The 26222-nt window shown below is 42.4% G+C and overlaps 2 protein-coding genes and 1 pseudogene across 9 annotated transcripts in view; 1 reads left to right on the top strand and 2 right to left on the bottom strand.

Moving 5' to 3' along the window:
• JPT2 (Jupiter microtubule associated homolog 2) overlaps positions 1 to 9862 on the bottom strand; it is an 11906-nt gene extending 2044 nt beyond the window's left edge. Inside the window, exons 1-5 of the mRNA XM_021529623.4 lie at positions 9687 to 9862; positions 3663 to 3811; positions 3065 to 3207; positions 1060 to 1105; positions 1 to 296 (exon numbers count right to left, since the gene is read on the bottom strand). The exon at positions 1 to 296 is cut by the window's left edge and continues 2044 nt beyond it. Of these exons, the coding sequence (XP_021385298.2) occupies positions 118 to 296; positions 1060 to 1105; positions 3065 to 3207; positions 3663 to 3811; positions 9687 to 9862 (693 nt within the window). The 3' untranslated portion in view covers positions 1 to 117. The remainder of the gene's footprint in view (positions 297 to 1059; positions 1106 to 3064; positions 3208 to 3662; positions 3812 to 9686) is intronic.
• LOC144247168 (lysosomal dipeptide transporter MFSD1-like) overlaps positions 1 to 26222 on the top strand; it is a 54467-nt pseudogene that overhangs the window by 11565 nt on the left and 16680 nt on the right. The window contains exon 8 of the transcript XR_014958508.1: positions 1 to 26222. This exon is cut by the window's left edge and continues 5263 nt beyond it; it is cut by the window's right edge and continues 16680 nt beyond it. The product of XR_014958508.1 is annotated as a lysosomal dipeptide transporter MFSD1-like (transcript).
• CRAMP1 (cramped chromatin regulator 1) overlaps positions 13457 to 26222 on the bottom strand; it is a 49265-nt gene continuing 36499 nt past the window's right edge. For 4 of the 7 annotated variants that reach the window (XM_085591810.1, XM_085591807.1, XM_085591806.1 and 1 more), the window contains 9 exons: positions 25014 to 25095; positions 24219 to 24323; positions 23395 to 23573; positions 22789 to 22857; positions 21238 to 21472; positions 20758 to 20922; positions 19967 to 20112; positions 17545 to 17708; positions 13457 to 17420 (listed from right to left, as the gene is read on the bottom strand). In XM_085591810.1, coding sequence (XP_085447936.1) covers positions 17231 to 17420; positions 17545 to 17708; positions 19967 to 20112; positions 20758 to 20922; positions 21238 to 21472; positions 22789 to 22857; positions 23395 to 23573; positions 24219 to 24323; positions 25014 to 25095 — 1335 coding nt within the window. In that variant the 3' untranslated portion in view covers positions 13457 to 17230. Of the gene's footprint in view, positions 17709 to 19966; positions 20113 to 20757; positions 20923 to 21237; positions 21473 to 22788; positions 22858 to 23394; positions 23574 to 24218; positions 24324 to 25013; positions 25096 to 26222 lie in introns of all 7 variants that reach the window. The other 3 variants (XM_085591808.1, XM_085591809.1, XM_021529624.4) reach the window with 2 other exon arrangements.

Genomic DNA, 26222 nt, shown 5'->3' with positions numbered 1-26222 from the left:
ATGCTCTAACATAACCCTCATCCATTTGCCTAAGAATCTATTCACAAGCAATAGTGTATAAACTGACCTCACCGGCATAGACAAGACTTTTCCATAAGTGACAGTGACATGATGACCCTAATAGAACGCAATGCTGGATTTCCCCCCTGGTGGATTGAGGACTTTGTTGTGCGAGCGTGGCCTTGGCCCTAGTCGCGGTTCGTGATTGTCTGTCTTGGGTTCTGGCTCCTTGCATTGCTCCTCTTTGCCCAGAGCCTTTTTTTCGCCTCCGTCTTCCAGCTGTGGTTTGGTATTTTCTGTAGGTACATTAAAAAAAAACATATTATCAGATCACTCACGATTCTGTAGTGCACAAAGTACCTCATCTTCTGTCAGCTGCATTTTTTCCCCACATCTCCCATCCATAGCACACCAAGGTTTCTCATTACCTATTCATTTTTCTATGAAGGAAACATGTAGTAAGAAAAGAATTTCACTTTTCTCAACAATTCCTCTCTTCCTTCAGCAATCTTTCTAATCTTCCATATCCTTTCTAAGGATATAAAGACTGAGCAATACACTTCAGAATTATTTTGGCAGTTGCAGGAAATTAAAAGATACAAGGTACCAATCAATCTTTTCATACTGAACTTGAAAGCAGGATTCTCATTCATTCTTTAACAGTTAGCGGAGCAATAATAAATTTTGTCAGTTAGCTGTTCATTATTTCCAACTGTAGAAGGCCAAAATTAGCCACTTGAAGGAGATGGCAAGAGAGGAAGTGGCAACCTGGTAAGATGTTTGCCATATACAGATTCCATACATATTTGTATATAGACATACACATGGTATCAAGCAAAGTCTAAACTCACAGACATGGAGTACCATGACTCACACCTGTGTTCTCCTCAATAAGAGGAAGAAAACCATTTCCCTCAGACAAGTGATTAGACTTCTGACTAAACTTTTCAGTCATATTATCCTAAAAACATGAGACTAAGGCTAGTGTTTAAGCAGAAGCACAAGAAACTTCCTCATAGCTTATCTTCCCAAAGAGAACAAAGAATTTCTCTTGCTGACCTTCTAGTTTCTTTGGTATTTCCTCTTCTTTTAAGACAATGTGATCCTGCAAAGAAATCAAAAACTATCTTAGTGTATTACTGTTCTCAAACAACAAGTCTGTCACAAAATCCTTTGGGAAATTTTGCTTCACTTCCAAGTTTATAGATCACTGATCAAATAAAAGCAAGCTGTGTGCAACCCTTCATCCCCTCTACTTCTATAGAACCCCAAAAGCAGGGGCACAAATCTTCTATGTTATGGCAAGGTGTACATCTCAAGACAATTCATTGTAACATGGATGAAGAGGCTACATTAGATCATCAAAATGGTAAACACAACAGTGGTGGGTTAACTGCCAGACTCAAATTTAGAGGCCTTCTCCAACCTTAAGGATTCATTGATTTTAAGGACAGGAATTACCATTCCTCTCAAGTACCTTCTATCACGAAGAAGTTGGTATACACAACTATAATACACATACAAACAGCCCTTGAAGACCCTATTTGTACGCAGTAATTCCTCTCTTCAGCAAGTATCCCCAGTCAGGTAATAATCAAAACATTTAAGACCATTTCCCTAACAATCTGAACTGACTGTTGGAAATACACAGTCACACTTCAAAGAAGTGTGTTTTCCCACCCATGAAACTCAACTCGCAGGTCTTCTTTCCAGCTCAGTATCTCCCACAATACCAACACCTTAAATTTAAGGGGAAAAAAACAAAGGCAAGAAAGTTAAATTGGATTGATCCTTTCTTCCTAAGTTTCCAGGAAAAACGAGACTGTTTTCAGCGCAATTTCTGTCCTGGTTCCAGCCAGTACAGGGGTTAATTTTTGCAGTAGCCAGGGAGGGCAAGGCCAGGACCTGAAGCTTATTCTAAACCACATCATGTGCAGGGTGTGGGGTGGGCAGTGGTGGCTGAGCAGCTGGGGTAGTGCTGTGTTCCATGTGGTGAGACCTCACACGTGAACCATTGTGTATTCATCATTCCTGTACATTTAATTATTAATTTTGTTGCTGTTACTCTTCTTTTATTATCTCATTTCTATTTCCAGTAAATTGTTCATATCTCAACCCATGGTTTTTACCTCCAATTTCCCTCCCCCAGCCACAGGGGGAAGGGGGAGGGGAGCATGAGTGGTGCATGTTTTGGAGTGTTTTCAGCAGGAACACTAAACTGGGGAATACCATTCCTAAACCACAGCAGTTTCATAGAATGTTAAATTTCCATGCTATTTGACATGCCAAAAATATTATCACCATAATAGCTACTCACTTATTAGTATTTACTTAGAGTAAGGCAGGCCGTAAATCTGCATATAGGGCACTTAAATACAGTAACTGGTAATGTATCCTGCTTTTTCCAAACTCAGAAGTGGTCATAACTACAAGGAACTATTACACATCCCAGCTTTAAGATCAAAACTCAACTGTACAACCTATATGTAACAACTGTAACACTATACTAAGAGACACTTTTGTTTATCTTGTACAAATCAAGTACCTGCTGGGCCCGACACCACTGACCCAAAGTTCACTTTTTCATTGTTGATCACTGTAAGCCTAATCTGCTGAAGTGCTTTCAAGGTGACTGTAGATACATGTATTTAAGACAGCTGAAGTGCACAGCCAGGCCTCACAAAGGTTTATGACTGTAGCTCACCAACTTCCCAAGCCTGCATCAAGATCACATCTGCTAAACTGCAGAATCAGGAGAAATAACTCCTCCCTATCCAGTTTAAATGCCTCTTGGCTCTGTCAAGAGCTCCAGCTGTACCTCACTCACAAGAAAGATCAAAGACTTTTTTTTTTTTTTGAATGCACATGCACAGTCTAATTAATACTTTTACAACAAACTGCAGAGATCTAACACACCCAAAGTACCAAGCTATCAAAGAGACTCTGGGACTGTCTAACTCAAAGTCACTACATATATATTCAGTTCTGTTCTTATGGAGAACACAGACACATGACAGGACCCTGAAGCTGCTTCTTCATCTGACAGCAACATTAGTACAAATACCTTGGGTTTGTTCGGGTGTGCTCGCACAATGCTGGGAGAGACAGGAGACCCAAAGATATCACTTGTCTTCCCACCAGGTGGATTCAAGCGTGGACGAGGCTGAGCAGAAGTAGAGTCCTCAAAAATGCCACTTTCTTTTCCTCCTGCAAGGCAGTTGTTAAGAATTTTGTTCTAGATTAGTTTTATCACACTATATTAAAAAAAAAAATTAAATATGTAATTCAAGGACTTCTACAACCCTGCTGCCTAGGGACTTAGTTGTATTTGCCTAGCTGAAATCCTTTGCTACAATTCACCTGCAGGTCTCAAATTGAGCTAACTGCTGACAACTCTACAACAGAAGCAGTTTCCTTTCATCATTTCTTAGAACCTCAATTTGGAAAGAATTAAGACTTGAATAATGTGCTAAAAAGTCTGCAAACATACAGATCACTGAAATATTCATATATTCAGAAGTTTGAAGAGATTTGTTGTTCAAATCTACTCAGTAAAAAAGAATGCAACATAAAAAGACAGATCCAAGTGCTCCAGTTTAGGAGCACAAAACCATTCTATGCTGCAATTCACAGCCCACACAGAAAGAGGGAGCAGCTTTTACCTGGAGGGTTTGTTCTTTTTGGAATGTTCTGAGGTTTTTCTGATGCTCCAAAGATATTGGATGCCATCCGGTGTGGCCTGCTTGAAGAAGACACTTCTTCTGTACTCCCAAAGAGATTACTAGAATCTCCCCCTGGGGGCTTCAATACCCTATATCAGAGAAGAAACAAGATACAAAAGTTCATTTAAAATTTATAGCATTCAACATATTTGATGTCCCCTTCCCATTCTCTCCTTGTATGTAACTATCCTGATTTTAACTTACTTTAAGTAATTCTGCTATACCCAAGAACTATCTACTTTTCAAGAGCTGTTTTAATATTCTTAAGTTCAGCACAAATATTGCCAATCTCCAGGTCAGTCAACTTCATCATTAAGGTATCTATGATTTCATGGAATGATCCTAACACTGCCACCAACACAAATGGCTATGCTATCTGTGGTGTTCCAGAGATTAAGAGAAGCCATATGATGGTCAGGATTTTAAAAATAACCATTACAACAGAATCAGACTTTCTGCTAAACTGCACATACCGACTTTGAATCTGTGATACAATTCAAACCCACTGACTTTTAAATAAAGGCAGACATTTCATAACTACTAAAAAATTTGCTAGTTTCAACCATCAGTTATCATAATAGCTGTTTAGATTAGAATGGAGAGACAAAACAACAAACCAATTCTTTAGTGGTCAAGCTGCAAATCCATTAAAACTAAAGCTTTGCACCAGAGGATATCAAATGGATCTGCAGAAAAATTAGAGCTTACAGCAGAAATCATCTGACTTCTTGAAAACTTACCATAAGTCATGCTTGTCCTTCAGTAGTAATGCCTAGGTCCTGTTCAACAGACTACAGGTTCTGCCCCAAAAAGGAACCAAACTATTATTTGGGAGTAGAATCAGTGGAAATTTATTGGAAAATTAACAGAAAATGCACAGGAAAGAGATTAATACCTAAATATGGCCGGAAAGAAGTTCAGCAAAAAAAAGGGCCTGGGAGTGCTTGTTGACAGTGGCTGAACATGAGCTGGGTGTGCCCAGGTGGGCAAGAAGGCCAGTAACATCCTGGCCTGTACCAGGACCAGGAGAGTAACCTCTGCTGGGCACTGCTGAGGCACCTCAAATTGTGGGACCCTCACGACAATAAAGACCTTAAGTGGCTGGAGCATATCCATAAAAGAGAATGGAGCTGGGAAAGGCTCTGGAGCACAAGTCTGGTGAGGAGCAGCTGAGGGAGCTGGAGGGGCTCAGCCTGGAGAAAAGGAGGCTAAGGAGGGACCTTCTGGCTCTCCACAATTCCCTGATGGGAGGCTGCAGCCAGGGGGGGTCTGGGCTCTGCTGTCAGGGAGCAGGGAATAGGACAAGAGGAAACAGCCTCAATTTGTGCCAGGAGAGGGCATAGTGGACATCAGAAGGAATTTCTTCACAGGAAGGGTTGTTGAACATTGGAATGTGCTGCCCGGGGCAGTGGTGGAGTCACCATTCCTGGAGGTGTTCACAAAATGACTGAATGTGGCACTTAATGCTCTGGTCTAGGTGACAAGCAATCAAACGTTGAACTCCATGATCTCAGAGGGCTTTTCCAACCTCAATGATTCTTGGATTCTGTATCAAAAATAATTTTTACAGTTACATCTACCAATTACCCACAGTCTTAGCAGCTGAACAAAGGTAGCAGCTCAATTATACTGCTTCTGATCTTAACCCTTGATCTGGAACCTAAAGTAACCTTTGCTTTTAAACCAAAGAACAGTTATAAATTGCAAGATCTTGATCCCACCCTACCTGAACACAATTCAAATGTCAGTGAATTATTACAATCCCTCCTCTGCCTAGCCCTGTGACAGCAGCATGTCATTACAGGAGAGCTACACCGAGTATAAAATGAGGTACCTCTTGGTGCCAAGATCTACTCCAGTTTAAGATTTAATTTCACAAAAGTAGAGATTTTGGCTGCTCTGTCAGAAAATGTGGTTTGTGTGCATTTCAGATCTTAAGATGCAGAACACAGTTTTAGGTCTTTTGGGAAGGAGAAAAAAGTTCCTCTTTTAGTCTGGGAATAGTTTATATACACAGTACTAGCCTCAGATGGACTGTCTTTGCTAGCCAATTTCAAGATTTTAATTCTTAGTATGATTGTGGATTTAATAAATGCCTTTAGCTTGAGGAGTAACTAGAATTCCAGCAGACAGGACAACTCCTTGTCCAAAGTACAGGTTAGATCTTACAAAGCTTATTTATTTACAATTTAGTGTCCAGCAGACTACAGATCCAACTAGCCTCTGTGCTCTCCACTTATTTCAGGAGACTTAAACCCACAATTAAAGCAAACACTGTATAGGTAAATTCTGTATTTCAAACATTCATAACGGTCTAGAAACCATGAGGTAGTTTAAGTATTTAAAGCGGGGAGACAAAGAAGATGGAAATCCACAAAAAAGCAGTTTGGGAAGGGGTCTCTGTTAAAGTGGACTCCTCTCACAAATGATTTTTTACTTTACCTATTCTTTTCAGCTATTTTTAAACTGCATTTAGTCTTTCTTGCATTCCAACTACACTAAGTATACCAGGAAAGAGACTGAAAGGAAGTAAAAAGCTGTTTATACAGCTGGAGTCTCTTACAGCCCAGATTCATTCAATTTATCACATTGTTTGGTCACTTAACACATGCCTATAAGCATAGGAGGGAATAATCAAATAAATACATTCAGATTTTTTTAAAGGAAAATAGCCAGTTATAAGAATCAAATTACTTCTCATTCCTGCAATGGATTTTAAGAACTATTGCAGAAAGAAATTCTAGAGAAAATCCATTTTAAGATTAAAAGTCTTGGTAATTCACTAAAGAAACTTCATCAAAATAAATCCAACACTGATTAATCTTATACTGTCCTCTTATTTTCAGCTTAGTAGCCAGTCTGTGAAAACCCTACTGTTGAATAAATTAACCAGAGGCATCACTGGTGGTACTTACAAGGTAGAAATCGGCACAAGTACCTTTTCTGCCAGCATCACACAAAATAACGACTCTACATACACAAAGTGGATTTACAATCTCAATTTCAAGAACTTCGAAATGCTGGGAACCTTCCAAGCATTACATAAACTTTCAAATGGCAGTGACACCAGGTTAATAAAATTTGAACTAATACAAAGTCAGATAACTAAGTCATTGATAGGACTTACCAAAAATAACTTTGAAGTTAAAAGGTTAAAAGTCAAAATAACCTTGAAGCAACAAAGTCTGTCAGCTGATGCCAACAAGAAGACAGGGCTTTGCACTTGCTCCCTCCAACCAAATATGTGGGAGACTACAAAGCTATTTTCTTTCTGTGTAGCCTCCAGAGCACTGCTGGCCTCCCTGTACTACCACATACTCAGTTCTAAAGCAGTGAGACATGCAGGTCCCCCACACCAAGTAAGAAAATCAGATTTCCCCTGTAAATCCTAGCAAAGGAAAACAACATGCTAAACTCAGCAAACCAAGATGAGCTGCTCCAACAGAGTACACAGAAATTTCATGTATACTGTATAGTAACTTTAGTTTATACTTTATTGTCATTTTAGTTTACATCAGTATTACGCCAGTTTATACTTTTTTTTCCCTTGTAGTCAGGTATTTATTCCTTTGGGAAGGTGTTGCTTTATTCTGTCAAACTGTGAAAAACCAACCCTTTGTCTCCTACAAAATCTAAATCTACCTTTCCCTCTCTCCCCTCCAGCAGACCAGAAGTTGGTGAACTCCTCTAAAACAGCTAAATCAAGAGCCCCGGTCTGCAAGTTTAAAAACCCTCACTAATTGCCTTCTTCTCTTCTGGCAGACTGGAAGAATTGTAATTAGTTTTTCTGTTTTTTTTTTTTTTTTTTGTTTTTTTTTTTTTTTTTGGGTTTTTTTGGGTTTTTTTTATCCCCTACATTCTGAAACACTACAATTTGAATACCCTTTCCTCATTAAGCCTTTCAGTCAACCTATGGAAGGCTTATTCATTACTTCAAGATGCCCTCTACATAGTTTGTTCTTAATCCTGCCTGAAAGTTAAACACTGAACTTTTACCAGTTTTCAGACTGTTCTAATACAGTAGATAATTGCTACATTACACATAAGAGACTAGCAGAAAGCATGTGTAGAGGTTTGGAACTGCCGGCTCTAAAACAAGACCAGAGGTCCTGGGGTACTCCTGCAGTGGGATCAATAGGACTCATGGCTCATTAAACAGCTCACTCACATACAAAACAGCAAGCTGTGTTATGCAGCCATGTTCCTGACCTGAAAGCTCCAAGATACTCTGCAGTGGCCCCGATGAGAGTAGAGGAACACAAGTATTACATTTCCAAGACGGTTAAATTTACCAGTCAGCTCTCTGCAGTAGGTATGAAACTGCTCATACACAGGACAAATGGAGTGTATGTTAATACAATGCATCTATAGCACACAATAGCAGAATGATACAACTCTGTCCTGTTTTGCTTTTAGAAGCTCTTAGATGAGTAGTACCAGGTTTTATTTTGAAAAAGGAAAACTTGCTTAAAAATACAAAGTGTCATTGTTAAAAGTTTAATAAAATAAAACTAGGCAATTAATTCAACTCAGCAAACTAGCTGCTTGCTCTATCACTGTGGTAATTTACAGGATCACTAGAAACACATTTCACTAGACAATTAAAGCTTTCACTTAAGATCTTCTTAGCGTAATTTACTTCTAACTGTAATACCCCTGTACTATGAAGTTCTCAAAATGCAAACACTTGTTTATAATTTTCTAGGCAAGATTTTACACATTAGGAAGACATTTTTTCCCCACTTCCACAGCTAGTAGTGGTTGCTGCAGGGATTTTGAATTAGGCTCAGATTTTAATTAGAGCAACTTCTACGTACCAAGAACTGCAAAAGGATTTGCATTCTCACTAAACAAAGTTTTGTTCAGGGAATGAACAAAATAAGCTGTGTCTTTAGACCAGGTACTTTTGCCCTTGATGGCACAGGCCATGAGTCGATATAGTAAACACCTCAGAGACCATGCTGCAAACCCGCTAAAAGAAGTTCCTGCGGTGCTGCCAGTCTCTGGTACAGAGCTGTGAGGGGCTCCATTCTGCTCTCAGGCACCACAAACACACCCCGACACGGCAACAGGGAAGAAGCTGTAAGGCCACCTTTGCTCGCTATTAACTAACACGTTGCAATGGTCTGCCCGGAAACCCAATTTATGTGTTAAACGTAGTTTCAAAATTACTATGTAAACTGACACTTCTCAGAGACTACACCAAAGACAGAGCATCCTCAAAAGTCTTCTTCTAAAAGCATGTCACAGCTTGGACCGATTGAAATACAGGAAAACTTACAGCGCTCTTAAGACAATTTCGAAACCCTTCCACCTTCCCGTACAGCCTCGCAGATGGATTAATCACTGCACTCACGCCCTGCAGTATTCAGGGCAACGGCCCTCCTCCAAACAAAGCAATATACTTCAACTTCGCAGGGCGAAAACAATCTGCTTCTGCAGGCGTTTGTGCACAGAAAGTAGGTGGGGCCCCTCGCTCCCCGAGAGCCGAAACACGGCGGGACCAGGTGCTCCCCAGCGCCGGGCCCTTCTCCCCGCCCAGGAGCTCTGGGGTCAGGCTGGGCGCGGCAATCGTGGGTGCCCCCCGGCCTGGGGCTCTCCTCCTGCGCCTCAAGCATGGCCCCAGCCCAAGGCACCACCGACGGCAGCGCAGTGCGGCCACTCCCCGCCCAGCACCCGGGGCGCGGGACAAGCCAACTGAGGGACGGCGAAGGCACCAGCCGTGCGCTGGCTTCTGTCCGGCGGGACGGGAGGTATGGGGCTCCGTTTCCGCCCGCAGCGAAGAGGCCCTTCGGGGGGCCCAATGTCCTCCGCCAGAACCTACATCCCGACCCGCCCTCCTCTTCCCCTCACGGCCCTCAGCTGGAGCCCGCACCTCCCGCGCCCAAACGAAGCCGCGCAAAGGACTCCGCGCCGCCGCACGACTCTTCCCCTCGCCCCGCCAAGCGTCGCCCGCCGCCCCACCTGGAGCTAGGCTTGGCCGCCTCGGCCTCAGCGCCCTGGAACATGGTGGCACTCAGCAGCTCCGCTCCACAGCCCCGCTCCAACCGCGCCGCGGGGAGAGCCGGCCGCCCCGCCTTGCTCGGCCATTGGCCGATTTGGCTGCCCATCGTGACGGGCAGCCTATCAACGCAGTTCATTCGCTCGAGATCCCGCCTGTTCGGCCAGCCTCGCAGAGGGAGGGAAGCTTAAAACGACCCGCGTCGGCGCTCATGCTGGATGCTCCCATTGGTTGCACTGCCCGTCCGTCAGAGGAAACTGCACAGCCATTGGCTAGGGGAAAGGCGGGGCGAGCAGCGGGTGGGCATTTAAAGCGACGGGGTGGGGCTGGTATATGGGGCTGTAGTAGTGTGGTTCGAGCCTGGGCCTTACAGGCGAGACCTTATGTGAGGACTTCACCTCGAGATGGTGATGCAACGTAGAAAACAGAAGGAAGATCATCGTATGGAATAACTTCAGGGAGGACTTCGTAACCTGCTGCCCTCCACAGCGTTTCCGAGTTCGAGGATACCCGAGCAGCAAGGCCCGAGCCTGCCCGCACCCGGCAGCCCCTCAGGCGCGGTGGGAGCGTTGCAGCGCGGGAGATTTGAAGCGGCTCCAGGGAGCGCGAGCGAGCAGGACATGGAGCGGGAAAGGGCGCTGCAGCGCACGCAGTTTGCTCGGTTTTCTGGTCATTACAGTTGCTGAGAGAACTCAAATATATGGTGCCCACTCAGAAGGGAGTCCCTTAAACTCACCAAAAAAGATGCAGTGTCTCAGAGTGAAGTCCCCAAAAAACCGTGCAAAACATGCAAAAACTCCATGTGGCCACCCAGGCTTCTGGCTGTAGCTAATGCCTGAGCCTGTCAGTGGATTGCATCAGTGATGGGCAGCTGCATCAGGTAAGACCAGGTGGATAAACTATCCAGCCTGGTAGCAGAGCTACAAGACAAACTAGAAAGGCTGAGAAGTATTAGAAAATCAGAGAGGGACATAGGCTGGTGGGACTATGCTCTGGCCTCCCTAAGACAGTAGCATCCAACAGAAAGGAAATGCTCTATCCATCCTCCAGCAAAGAGCAGGTACCATTTGTGAAGTGAGAAGCAAGTGGAGGGCAATCCATACTTAGGGAAGCAAGAAAAATTCTTCTTTGCCCACCTTGCTTTTCTCTCACAGTACTCTCATAGTCAAACTCAAGAAAAGTGGGTTGGATGAGTGGACAGTGGGAACTGCTTGAGTGGCAGATCCCAGAGGCCTATGATCAGTGGTACAGAGTAAAGCTGGAGACCTGTCACTAGTGGTTGTCCCCTAGGGTTCTCTGTTGGGCTCAGTGTTGTATAACTTCTTCATCACTGATTGGATGAAAGAGCAGCTGTGTCCTCAGCAAGTTCACTGTTGATACAAAGGAGTGGCTGATACTTCAGAGGGTTGTGCAGCCCTTCAGAGGGACCTCAACAGCTTGGGGAGATGGGTAAGAGAAGAACCTTCTGAAATTTAACAAGGACAAATGCAGGTCGTGCACCTGTGGAGGAACAGCCCTGGTCACCAGTACAGGCTGGGAGCTGACCCGCTGGTCAGCAGTGCTGCAGAGTAGGACCTGGGTGTCCTGGTGCACAGCTATCTGTCCCTGACCAGCTGTATGCCTTGGGGCCAAGAAGGGCAATGTTGTCCAGGCCTTAGAAAGAGTATTACCAGCAGGTCAAGGGAGATGATCCTGCTCCTCAACTCAGCCCTGGTGAAGCCAAATTTGTAGCATTGCTTACACATCTGAGCCCCACAGTACAAGACAGACATGGAGCTCCTGGAGCAGTTCTATCAGAGAGTTGGTCAATGGTCTGGAGAATCCTTCTTAAGAGGAAAAGCTGAGGGAGCTGGACCTGTTGAATCTTGAGAACAGATGGCTGAGAGGGGACCTCATTAATGTGTATGAATATCTAAGATGAATATCAAGAGGATGGACCAGGCTCTTCTCTCTGGTGTCAGCTAGCAAAACAAGTGCAAAGGCAGCAACTGGAACTTCCACGCAAACATGGCAAAGAGTTTCTTCACTGTACAGCGACTGAACACTGCAGAGGATGTGGAGTCTACTTCATTGGAGATATTCCAGAACCATCTGGACACAGCTCTATACCATGTGCTCTGGGATGACCCTGCGTGAGGAGGGAAATGGGATCAGATGACCCACTCTGGTCCCTTCCAACATGGTAAATTCTGTGATTGTTGTGTGTTGGGCCTCTATACCTCATCTGGCCTTGTCAGTATGCACAGGGGTTTGCCAGCACAGTGTTGAGCAGAGTCTGGCTGCTGTGATCCATTCTGCAGCCTGGCATGTGTCCATGTTTTGCTCACAGCTCTGTGGCTGAAGCATGGGTGGCTGCCACATGAAAGCCACCGGCTGCCTGGACAACCTGCATTGGGAGGAGATGGTATAGCTGCACCTGCAAAGCCAGCATTTGCATGGCCTAACCATTTTTCGTTGTCTATAACATTACAAGCTAACATTTTCAGCTGAAGGTTTTATTTCACAGCTGTACAGCTGTGATATGTCAAGAATTAAACTCAGAGGCATACATTTAGTAGCATACTGCTACTTTTGTTTGGAAGGACTGAAAAAACCAAATCAAAGCTAACAAAAGAGCATGAAAAATATGTACTATCACTGCAGTATCTTGTTTTGCTAATAATTTTTCAGACTCATTCCTTTTGTTTTCACAGTCTTAAATTTTGGTCATTAAGGGCAAAATTAACTAAATTTTGAAAGAAGATTCAGTAGCAGCTTTATTAGAGGGTGGAAAAGATTTAGAGGTCTTTTATGCTGACAAAGGCTCAGAGCCAGTACACGGGAGAAGCTGCAGAGAAAGAGCTCAGACGGTCATAGCCCAATTTTCTCAGTAAACAGGCAGGAGAGGTAACTATGCACTTTTTGGATGGGAAGGAAGTATCAAAATACTAATAAAACTTATATTGAGCTTTTTAGAAAATTCTTAATTTCTGATTGATTATACACTTGCACTTTCTCAGTGCAACAATAAGCTGCCTTTTTGTATGTTGTAGAGATCAAGATTCTGAAAGTGTTACTGACCTAGATGACAGGAACTTCAGGCCTCGAGTCCAACTTGCCCAAAGCAGGGTGTGCTGTGTCAGCCCACCTTTCTATGGGCTTTAGTTAGTTTTATCTTGGAAAGCTCTGAAGATAGACTATGCAACCCTCTTAGGGCTTCCTGTTCTTCAGTCCTGGGGTGAAAAGGTGTTTCTGGTAGTGGCTGTATAAAACATGATGGCCTGAATACAACCTTCACAGCCTAGTTTCTGCCTATCTCAAACTGTGAATGCAAAAAAACAAAACAAAACAAACCCCCAAGATAAACACTACCATTTTTATTGTACCTTCTTGGTGGTGGTGGTGGTTGGGATTTTTTTGGTGTTTTTTGTGATTGTTATTCTCTCTTTCTCCCTCTTGTTACTGGTACCCATGGCCACCGACAGGCATGAGCAGACACTACTGGGAATGCCAGCTATAAAGCAAAAACAATCCTACCAACATTTTCTCTGATCATGCTGAGAATCATCAAAATTCTGGGATGGGAAATGCCAATGGGAGTTTGGTAACTGATTTCACTGCAATCAAATCACTCTGAAAGGCTTGGCCTTATGGAAGAATCTTAACTCCCACAACGCCATGACCATGTAAATAAAGCTTAAATGAAAAAAAAATCTGTGAGGACATGAACAGCAAAGAACACACTGGACACAAGTTAGACCAAGTATTAGTATGTATTTATGCACAAGAATAAAAACAGCTTTACAAGTTGAATTGGAAATTTAAACAGAAGAAGTTTAACAGCTTTTGTATATTATATTAAATAACCAAAACATTTTTTTTCCAAAATTGGTAAAGAATAAATAACATAATTTACAGTATGGTACAAAAAATAATCAATAAGGACAGGCATTTTGCTTTATACATACACTATATAGGTATATTTATAATCTATAAAACAAATTCACATCTCAAACAAGCCAGAAACCTTAGATGATATGGCTTAACTATCATTAAAAGAAACAGCATTACATTTTGCTGCCAGAACCATAAGCTCTAAAGCAGTTATCATGTTTCAATAATTAATGATAACTTATTGCCGTAGTGCTTGCCAAGGTTTCACTTAGGTAACATTTACAACTTGTGAAATTAACAGATTGAAAAATTTGAAAAAGTTAAAAAAAAGTGCAGTACTTTCCTTATAAATGCATCTGAAGTCTAAGTGTAGAAAACAAAATGCAACTGAATTTCTCCTCTGGGATCTACTGTCAGTAAATGAGATGTCTTTATAGGTTAGATTTTAATCAAGCCATTTAATTCAATTTAGAAATATAGAGGGTGTCAAAAAAAGGCTTAACACTGCTGTATGAAAAACCATTACTATTCCTATGCTTAGTAGATTTAGGGATGCAGGATAAAATGATTGTGTGAGTGATCAGGATGCAGCACCCAGTACGGATCTCTGTCACACACACCTGGGTGGATCCAGCCTCGGGCTATGGTACTGCTCTCCACCCAGCCCGTGGTGATGAGACACTGAATCTTCTGCCATTTACCTTGTCAGCTACTCAGAGCTGCCTTACGGTCACTGAGAGGGAAAAACCTAGAGCAGTTAATCCTAGACCTGGAGACTGTTAGCGTCCCTTAGTCCTCTCCAACACCTCATAGGTACCAGGAAAGTACTAACCTAATGAAATCACTTCTACCTCAGAAATGATACTGTGTGCATTTCAGTGTCGCTCGCTTTGATGTCTGCTTGGCCTGACACTGTCCCTCATATAGATTTTGTTACTGTTGTTGGGAAAGCTGAAATAATTAAAATTGAAGAAGTTTTGAGTATTACCACCCCCCCACCATCTGCGCACGCACATGCACATGTGTGTCTGTGTGTGTGTGTGCATGTGTGTATACACCACCTCCTTAGCAGTCTCAGGCACAAACTGATGATGACTACTATTGTAAAGCACATTCACCTAAAATCTAGAGCTGGTCCAATCAGGGATGTGTTTAAATGGCCATTCACATAGTAAGGGTAACAAATACTGAATCAATTCAGAATTACCATAATGATCTTAATTATTCTTAAGTTCTTGCCTTTTCCTCAAAGGGCTTTATTCTTAAAAAGCAGTTTGCAATGCATTACATTTCTGAAATCAAATTCTGCTTCATAATGCCAACTTTTAAGGGGCTGATGCTAAGCACATTTCTAACCCAAACATTCTGAGTGCTGAACGATTTCTGTAATTTATACTTTGTTATTTACTGGGTGGTTCAAGCCCACTTGCAAAGGTTCAGGGTATTAGAAGTTTTCTGATGTCATGGCATCATCAAAAATAGCCACTTGTGCTGCCTTCATTCTGCAGTTGGGTCCTTCCCCCTGGGTAGGCTGAGGCAAGGCAACTGACAGCTCCTTCTATCACAAGGCAAAAAGCCTTCATGGATCAGGATGAAGTGCTCTGCTCTCCATTCCTGCAGCAAGCACAGCAACACTGGTCTTTATTCTAGGCAACTTCAGAGCCAAACCCAGTGTCATATCCACTGTGTTACCAGCATCACTAGGGAAGATGAAAAGTTTGGCAAGTTACAAATACATTGGAGACCCTCACATTACTCTTGCAATATTTAGAAGTTTAAGAATGAGAGTTCAGATTTCTTTTTAGACAGTACTTGATTAGACTGTAACACACTTCCTCCTGCATGTTCTGTAATCCACAGCCATAGTAGGTGCCTTCTACTTTTGTCCTGCAAACCTGAAGGATTTCTGGAGACACAGCATATAGAATAATCAGCATTAGTAATGGAGGAACCCAAAACCAAGAGAGAACAACCTAGGAAAGTCCAAACCAAAATACAGCTAAATTTTAAGTAAAACTGAAAAGTTTTAGTGGGCATAACTCTTGAGATTAACAGGTGTCTTCTCCATACCAAGGGGGAATGCTCAGAACAAAATAGGTCCTAGCATTCATTTCTGTGACAGCCTTCAACTTTTCCTATTCCAGGTTTATGTGATTTCCTGACAATTCTGTCAGAATTCTCAAATTAGGCTCTATGTGCATCAGAAAACTTGTTCAATTTTCTCCTAATGACAGAAAACAAAAGGCCAACTCCCTAGAAGCTACAAATCATTGGCCTAAAGCAGAGTGAAGGGATTGGGCAAACAGCAGTGTCAGCGCATTGTGAGCAAGTTACAATAGACTCCCAGTCAAAGGAATGCCTCCTACAAGTAGCTAAAGGCAGGCAAAACTACATCCACCAAGTATAGTGCAAGTTGGGAAATGAACCCATGATAACAGCCTACAGGATGGAGAAGGTTTGTTTATTCATTATTAATACAAAGTTGAGGTGTATATAGGAGCAGCCCCTTGGAAAATTTCAGAGCTACCCATACCAGCCAAGGAACATCCTCTAACTGGAGAAACAGACAAGTGCTTACAAAAGGGGCACAACATGGGTATTCTTGCTCAGGACAGGAAAGAAGAAAGGAAAGGGAAAAAAAAGTCTCCTGAGTTATAAAGCTAGAATTGACAGACAACCAGCTCCCAGAAATTAACTACGGATTAACTATTAACTTGCTATCCTCTTGAACCCACTGGAATCAGTATCTGGGTTTTTCCTAGAAGAAAACACAACATTAAATGCACAGGGATTTCAGAGAGGGAGTGCCAGACCCACTCATGCTTGGGAGTGACTGTAATGAAGAATGACAGTGAGGTACTACAGAGCATCCAGAGTTCACAGAAGAAAGAGGAAGTAGGGAAGGACTAAGGGATTAAGCTAGGACTTGACACTTCTCTTCATAACACAAAACCAATCTCAACTGCTTTAGTAGTGTTAACCTAGTATTTGTTCCTACAAATTACAATATTCTTTCTCTATTTCCTCTCCCAGGTAAATCCTGAGTTTTGGTGAAGATGACAATATTTACATGTTTCCAGCAAAGCCAAGACTAATTATGACACAGTTTTCCTAGTGTAAGCTCTTTTGCTATGTTTCCAGACCTAAAAAGCAACTGTTCTTCAGGGAGAGCAATATAGCACACTCCCACTCACAGAGTGAATTGTGCAATGTGCTGAAAAATCTCAAAGGTTAAGAATATGAGTGCAGTCAGGGTGATGATGATGATGATTGTGATGTGATGGGGTTTAAAAGTTGGGGATCCAAGCAGCATGGAAGGAGGCTGGATCAGAGCTCCCCTATCAAACAAGCAAGCAGGCGTGAGCCCTACTGGAATGGTCAAAGAGCCAAAGGAACAGAGTGGTCTGTAAGAACACAGCATCAAGGAGTGGCAGTGTCCTAGAGAGAGTGCAAGAACTTCAGTTTGACTGAATGGTAAGAAGACTGCCAACTAGGACATGTAATGAGACACAACAGTTTCCCTACCCACACCTACCCTTCATCCTCCACAACTTTCACGGGGATCCAAAAGCATGGCATTTTGATCACTACACAAACAATAATTCATAAACAGGAGCTTGTGGCAATCCCATCCCTACTTGATCTGCTTGGTTAGGCTATTCCAAAGTACAAGTCCAGGACTGTCCCACAAACCTGCAATCTTACATCGCTGATGCAGGGACACATTATCTCCTGTAATGTTATTCCACGTTCTATTGTTGCCAGCATATTGCACATTCCAGGACTTGCAAGTACTTCTCGGGATCTTTGAAACCAGTGCCTCTCTGTTAGAAAGAAGCACACAGGACAGGGATAACTCAGATTCAGCTGCTGCCCTCATCAAGTTCTAGCTCTGCAAGCTCCAACTTAGCTGAACAGTCTGCATCAGCCTGCTGGTCATTCCCTTACTGTGACAGATCCCCAGTTGGGGGACCACCACCACCTCCTCCATCAAACAGGATCTCCCTGCGAGTTGGCTCAGATATCGACAGTTCCTGGGCAAGGTCATTAAACCGAGATATGTAATCTATGCTGTTCTCATTCATCATGCAAGCCAGCTGGGAATCCACCACCTGGAAGAGACAAGGAGAGAAGAGATAAGCTACATGTCAGTGGCAATTTCATGGAATAATTGAGGTTGGAAGGAACATCTTGAGAGCATTTTATCCAACCATCTCACTTGAGCAGGGTCAGCTTAGAACAGACCGCACTGGACCTTGGCAGGTGCTGAATTTATCCCCATGCACAGACATTCCAAAACTCTCTGGGTACCCTTTTTCCATGCCTGATTACCTCAATATAGATCTCTTGTCTTCAGGTGGAATTTATTGTGTTTCAAATTTTGCTTGCAGTTTCTCATCCTGAGAAGAGTCTGGCTCCCTCAGCTTCCTTCCCAGCCTCTCCTCATATGAAAGAGATACTTTATCTCACTTGACCTGAGTTAGAGAACAGCTCTTCTCATCCACAACTAAACGGAAGCTTCTAAAAAACCTAACCACCCATAGTCTCAATGGGTCTTACCTGCTCCAATTTAGCATTAAGGTGCACAGGTCTAAAGATATTATCTCTACCACAGGAGCTGCTATCCTGTGCATAACATGGAGGCTTACCCCATTTTCTTCTAAAGGGACTTGATAATACTGAGGGCTGCAATGTCACTTCAAAACCATGCAAATAGATTATCACATATTTATTTAATTAGAACACACCTTGACAACTTATTACCACCAAGCAACAAAATCTTCGTATTTGTGCCAGAAGTGGATCTGTGTTTCAGGTCTGAAGCTGCCAACATCACACTAAATCAGCATGAGCTTGCTGCAGCTCCCGGTTACATGGTCTATACAGAACCTCCTTATCCAAATCGTAAGGGCAAGTCCCCAAGGAATTGTAAGTTATGTGGTATTGTACTGAATTAACAACTAAACTGTGGGATAAGTAAGACGGGAAGGGATCTGAACAGGTCTCTAATTCAGCTGCCTGGTCAAAGCAGGTTCACCTATAAGGACAGACCAGCTCACTCAGGGCTTTACTAATGTGAGCCCTGGAAAGCTCTGAAGACAGTCACTGTGCAACACCTCTGGGCATCCTGTTTCCTTGCCTGCCTACCATCAAAGTGAAGTTTTTCTATGGATAAAGCAGAACCTTTCTCAGTTCAGCTTTTGCTTGTTTCTCCCACCTCCCATCACCATTGTGTAAAGGGCTTGCTACATCTTCTCTACTGCAGGCAGTGGTAGGCAGCAGGATTCCTCCCACTCTGAAGCCTTTTCTGAACAAGCCCAGACATCACCCTTTCTCCACCACCTGATCCTCCTGGTAAACCTCAGCTGAACTTGCTCTGGTTAATCTATCTCTCCTATATATTGGGTGTTCAAAACTAGTGACAATATTCTAAGCATGGTCTCACAGCAGGTAGATGCTACTACTCGACAGAGTTGAGCATGTTAACAATAATTTTGTTCAATATCCTGGCCATGCTCCTGTTAAAAACAACTCATGATATCATTGGTAATCTTTGGATCCACACCTTTGGATCCACCCTGCATCATGCTCAGCTCGTGTCTATCGGCATATACAGGTATGGCAGAGCTGCTTCCCAGACAGCCAGTCCCCAGCTGTGGGGTTATTCCTTAATCCCTTCCTAGGGCAGGACTTTGCATGTTCCTTACTAAGCTACATAATGTTCCTGTAACATTATGTAATTAATGAGTAATTAATGAGTAATTAATGTATTCTTCCCGTCTGTCCCTCTGAAAAGGAGCACTGTCCTTAAGTGTGTCACAGCTTTAAAAACTGCTGGGCTTCATTCTACTCCTTCAGAAGAGCTCAAAACAAAGGGATACCTCTGCCAACAGAGACAACTAATTCAGCAGCACAGAACCATGTCCTTCTTCTTCCTTCTGGACCTATTTGCTTTTTCCTACCAGGCTTCCAACTGGATTGTAGCTGCATCACTATTAATCTTGCTCTTATCTTTAGCATTTTCAGTTCTTGCTCTACAAAGCAAGACACACACAACAGAATGATAGAATCTTTCTCTGTCAGAACAAAGGTGTATCCAACAGGTGAATATGACCTCCCTGAGCAAAAAGAACCTGGTTGAAGGCACTCACAGCAGCTTCTCACACCAGCTCTGGTGTCGGGTAATTACCCTCAGATAATTTTGCCCTTTCTGTTATGACTGTAATTCTCATCTACTGAGCTAAAGTGCAGGTGTCAAAGCACCTCTGCGTTTGAAGTATCTCAGGAAGGTCTGAGGGACAGTACCCAGTAACTGTAACTTCCAGCACTGCAAGAGGAAGCCGACTCCGAGTGTAATTTGCTGACATACCTCTGCCACATCTGCCAGGGACCGCGACACAAAGGAGTCCCGTGAGTTTCCATCCAGCAGGCTGGGTCCCAGTAAGGAGGTGCCACTGGTGTTCCCAGCTGGAGTTGGTAACATTTTTCGTCCCTTCTCTGGGGAGATGAAACTTGCTGCAGAGAAAAAGCACATCAGTAAGTCACTTCACTAGGTGTTCTTAACTGGGAGGATAAAAAAGAAGGGCAAGGAAATTCAAAATGGAGGACAGATATCCATTTCTTCCATTTTTAAAAATTATGTGTTGCCAGCATCACCACTCTGCTAAGAGTAAGGAGACTTATTATACTGGACCCATGAATTATGAATTAAAAAAACTTCTCAAAAACTAAATCTCAACTAAGCCCAGTGATTCACCTCATGTCTTTGAGATAGTAGTTATGAAGCACACAACAAAGTCTGTTTTTACACCAGCAGAGCCAAAGACATTTGTTCATTTTCGTACAAACAGTCCAGATGTCTCACCCTAACTGATGGGTCAGGCTCCCAACAGACTACAAGGAACTGCCAAGGCATTACTTGTCCCAAGCTACAGGCCCCAATATAGCAACAGGATCTTTCCAGGAACAGACTTGTAAAGAGAGAAAATGTACTCAAAGCAACACTGTGGAAATGAAAGCAAGAAGTATTCGGAATAATTCTACAAATGTCCTACTGGGTTTACAATTTTTCAAAGGATTCACTTCTGATAAACAATGTTGGGGTTTTTTGTTAACAGGAAAACAGTTTTTGGTTGCACTTCTCTGCATCTGGACACTTACAGAACAAGCTGCTGAGGGAGGAGTCTGTGGAGTCATTGGGGTACCACTGGGGATCATGGGTAGGAGACGCAATCCAGCTCTGCTGAGGACTACTGGATGGGGACGGAAGACTTTTGGAGCTGTCACTGCCATTCAGCTTTGCAGGAGAGAGAGAAACACCTTCACCTGTAAACCGATGTTGAGGATCACAAATTCAGTCAATATGGTAAAGTTATAGGACACTGCAACAGTTTTTGTTTAGAAAGGAAAAAGCCCCCAAACAACAACAACCCACCTGCCCTATATTTGCTAGAAAATAAAGATCAGGCACAGAATTTTATTTGCAACAGGTATTTGGAAACAAACAAACACACAAAACACCCAAACCCACAAAAAACTCATAACCCAAGAACTGCTTCCTGGAAAAGTTTCTGCTGCTATGTAAGATGTCAGGGATTTTTTAAAAGTTGATAGGCAGACTTCAGCTAGTCTTCGACTTACTGTATTGGCCAGAGCTAATGGCTATTTCAATGATGGAATCACTGATCTGAGAGGTAGGTTCGCCTTGGGAAAGCACATCTTCAGGTGGTCCAGGCAGAGAAATATCCAAGAGAGCAGAAACATTGGGAGGAGAGAGCCGAGTACTGGAAGCTTCTGATGAGGGAAGTGGAGGGGTGGACAGACCATTCTGGAGAGAAGTCTTGGCCAGTTCTGGCAGAGAAAGGACTGATGTACCCTGTTATAAGAAATGGAATTAAGTGTTCATAAATTTATTAAGAACTCAGAAAACTAAAAAGCAACATTTTGTCTCTTGAGTATCAGATTTAAACCAGACTTCTAAGGGAAAAAAATCCAATAGATAATATGCCTAAATTAGAGGAATATACTATTTATATAATAAATATGTATTATTTTAATGAAAAGTACCTGTAAGCATAAACAAATATGCTTCAGCCCATATCCTGCCAAATAATCTGAAAAAATATGAGTTTGTAACATTCCAAAGAATTTTTAAAACAGCCTACATAACAGAACAAGCGTAGTCTTAAAATTAACATAATTTTGATATATCTACAAGATAGTTCCCAATAGATTTGTATTAATTTGTCTTTGTATAGGCAAAACCCCTTTAACTTCTGGAAGAGCATACACATATTTTAAACTGGTAACTCACGTTTATTCACTTTTTACAGCCAGATTTCCCAAAATTCAACTGATCTTTTAGGAGTCTCATTACCAATACCACATTTCAGAACTGTAACTTTTTTTTTTTTTGATGTAGTGTATACACAACTGTCCTGAGAGTAAGTACCAGAACCCAAGGCCCATTACCATAAATGCCTCATAGGTTCATGTCCTAACATCTGTCCCATGAAAAATCTTAATCTCCTTTACACCTTCCAATCAAACTATTTCTTTTCACATGCAGGCATCACAGGGAGTGTGGAAAGTGCTTCCACTGAAGAAAAGAAGAGCCTATATTATGAGGCCTAAAAATCCAGCACCAGGTCCTGGATCCCACCAGAAAAAGAGCCTGGGGACAGGATGACAATATCCTGCTGAGCCTCATCAAGAGCCATCATAGTTACTCTTTAAGTATCTGTCTATGTCTTACTGGATCCTTCACAATGAACAGTAAATCTCTGGAAAGGATGCTGACATTACAATCACACTTTTAGTCCTAATAATCCTGCTTTAGCTACAGTGAGGCAGCAGGACTGCAAACTCCTGAAATGTCTCCTTGTGATGTCTAAAATACACACATAAATATAGCAGAGCGATTATAAACTCCTCCACTCTATTAAGAGATATGTAAAGCTTGTTTGTCCCTCACAGGTCAGGGACTGTCAGTGTCACTTTAATTTTAGGGAATGGCACACAACACATATTTAAGCAGCTTTCCTAAATTTCTTTAAAACTCTTCAGATGCTTGGGATTTAATTTCCACCAGACAGTACCAGTGGTGCACAATTACCTGGGAGTATGGAGTTTTAACTAGCAATACCAGTGGTGTTTTCACAGAACATTACCCATTCCTCCTGCACACTGTACCTGGAAGCCATCCTGCTCGGGCTGGGTCGGCAGGCTGATGTATGGCACCCGGCACCCTGGGCCTGAGCCCTGCAAGCACAACAGAAATCACGTGAGTGACCAGCTGGGGAGGGAAGACATAAAGGCCTATCACCATTTATCTGTGCTCTTCATACATCCCATGTCTTTTGAAATTATCCATCAACTCCCTAAGAACATGACATGGACTAACATGTGTCTGGGTCTCAATGAAAGAAACAGCAAGGAGAAATTAGTTTCCATTCCAAATACAATCCCAAAAAGTCCATGTTTTGCCCCAGATTCCCTGCTGAATTTCTGAAATGCCATCATTTCTTTTCAAGCCAGATTTCTGGATGGCCAAGTTCAATGCTCTACCAGCTCTAAACTATTTCACAGGATGGAAATTCATTCAATAAGATGATGCTTTGATCCCTCAACCCCAACTACACAGTACACAACACAGACTGGGTCTGCCATGAACAGCAGCGCCTAACAGCAAGCCCCAGGAGAAAGCTCACTGAGGAGTCATAATAATACAGCTTTTTTATACAATGAAAGAACAAGACAGTTAAGCACTTGAAAGAAGCTTGTTGAAGAGCCTCTGACCTCCACAGTGGTGATGGAGCCTCCGTTCTGATGTGCTGCTGCTTGCTCCTGCCCTGTCACTACCGTGGTCACTGCATCCGGTGACAATGGAGACACACCTGGCAAACCATCTGCATCCAGGACAGGCATGGGACTACCAGGGATAATGCCAGCACTTTTAGCTGCCAAGTCAATAGCACCTAGGGTGAAACAAAAGACCAAAAAACATATTACAAGCTTCTTTTTCACTTTGTTATGATTCTCTAAAAGATGATTTTTTTAAACTTACCCAGAGTCAAAAGTCAGCCTATGTAAAAAAGCAGCAATGGTAATGATCTGATAATCTGGGTCAGCTGCCTCTCTGCACCAAGGGTAACACTGCTTTTAGCTAAAATATTTAACTTTTCTGCCCTGTTCCAACCTCTTACTAGGTATATCAAAATAACTGAGAAACATCCCAGTTCTCTTCCCATTCTTTTTTTTTCTTTTTTGTCCTCCAAATTGGTAAGTATTTCATTATGCAGTTTCCAGAAATTTCCTATGGGTTACTAGAGGAGGTCTAGAAACAATACAGACTTATTTTTTTATCTTGCCTCTGACAGCCATGCAGAATCTGTGTAAAAATTTTAAGTTGTTGTAAGGGTCAACCTCAACCAGACCTTTTAAAATCCACTTCAAACATCTGAATGTCTTCTTATCTCAAAAGAATCCTCTAGGTAAAACATAGCAGTCACTGTTTTCACCTGATTAATTGTTCTAATTATGGAACCCACTCTCTACTGCGAGACAGGACCTGACTGGAGGACACCAGCATGGCTTTTATTGCAGAATTCAGAATGACTTACTAGACAGATGGTTGGTGGCCTGTGTTGGAAGAACTTTGGGCACAATTGGACGAGAAACAGCAGCTTTAGTCAGTGAGGACTGGACTGGCCGAAATGAACCTCTCCCTGGGGGGGAAGCATTAATACCTTTCATGCAATTGAAATCTAACACCTTTAAAGCAGAACACAACACAATTCAATGGAAGCAAATAAATTCCAAACAGCAGCCAAGGTGCACGAATGCAAGTAGTGGAAATGATGGAATAGAGCTACAATAGTGATGTGAGCTAATCAGTGTTTTGACACTGACATGCAACAGCAAGTGCTGCTGTGCTACTGGAGCTGCTCTCATACTGTCAGTGAAGACAACCCTTCAGGTCTCATGCTGGTTTTCATAGGGGATCACATGTACTACCACTGTATTCAAGAGTGTACCAGCAGAAAAGAACATATGGGCAGTGGATTGCTTCTGCTGTATAAAATTTAGACAGAATGCCAGGTACTGGGCAAAGTCCAATAAAAAATCTAGACAAATTATTATACCCTACACAACAAAAATTCCTATCTAAGTATTTTATTCCAAATTTCATCTCCCTGTTGAGAACTCCTTGCTCTTCTGTGATTTCAGTCTTGGGAAATGGAAGAAAAAAATTTATCAAAAGCATGACTTGCTTCACAATGATCCAGCAGAGCAATTCCATCATCCTGCAGGCTGGTGACAATGTCATTTTGAAAGAGTATTTTCTTCTTTTTAGAAATTATTTCTTTATACAGTGTTAAGGGACACTTTTCAGTTTGTGTAAATGGTAGACTCACCTGTAATGGATGAGTTGGACAAGATAGAAAAGGAACAGACATGCTGGGATGGATTTCCAGATGGTCTGGGGAGCAGTGTTCTCTATGTGAGAGAAACAATAAACCAGAACAGATTTAAACACAGACAGTTGTATAAGTTGCAGGAGTTCATGAGACCTTCCAGAATAGCAGAGTATTTCCGTGGCACTACTATACTGCACCAGACACAGCAATGTGATCGGTGTGCCCTTGAGAAAAAAGCTACAGAAAGGAACAATGTGTTTTCTCTGTGAATTATTAAAATAAAGTATTTCCACAGGGAAAATTCTCAGAGAAATTCTGATTAGAACTATAATCCTCTCTGATTATACTTGCAGTGATTTTCACATCTCTCTCAGAATTACAGCAGTGATCTTAAGCATGGTACCTAGTCTGTATACAAACTGATCTACCCTTAAAATTCAGCAAGGGTAGATGAGTGAGACAGCTCTGTGTACTTAGGAGCTCTTAGAACAGATGGAATTGCCCAGATCTGAAGATCTCAAGATCAAAAATAGTCCAGGAGTGATTTCTGTATCCCCTACTCATACAAAACAGAATAGAAAAAATGGTATAGTGACACCTGTGAACTTCGTTTTCCCCAGTAGGTTGCTATTATTTAGGTTTCAGATTTCTTTTTTCTGACCTGTCTCTGGTGTCCCAGTCACATGTGCCTTTTCCCAGGGCTGTTAGAGCAGTCTGAAGGAGAGTAATTAATACCTGTCTGTCACCAAAGCACCACAACAATAGGCCATTCCTTCCATACATCTTTTTCCACAACAACAGGCCATTCCTTCCATACATCTTTTTACAAGCCCCATTTTTTCCCAGGAATCATTGTTCCTTCGAAGTGTTTTATGGCCATGTGTTTATGGTAAAGTGTTTATGGTTCACTACAGAGGCTTATATCCACCACAGTTTAACATCCACTACTGAGCAGGAAGCAGGAAAAAGATATAACAGAAGATTTTGCTGTTAAGAGGGCTGCCAGCTCCCAACACTGCCAGCACAGCACAGGACAGGACAGGGACAACACAGCCTATGCTTCAGTGCCAGAAGGCCCAGGTAGCAGAACCTGCTTCCAGGTTTCAGAAGCCTCTTCCAGAGGCTTTTGGTTTCTCCAAACTACCTTAGGCACTGGACTTCTGTTGTTTATATTCTTCATAGAGAATGTAACATGGCTAGTTACAC

The sequence above is a fragment of the Lonchura striata genome, chromosome 14 (assembly GCF_050655825.1).
Source record: "Lonchura striata isolate lonStrDom1 chromosome 14, ASM5065582v1, whole genome shotgun sequence".
Classification (NCBI taxonomy): Eukaryota; Metazoa; Chordata; class Aves; order Passeriformes; family Estrildidae; genus Lonchura; species Lonchura striata.
This window is presented reverse-complemented; position numbering and strand designations above follow the sequence as displayed.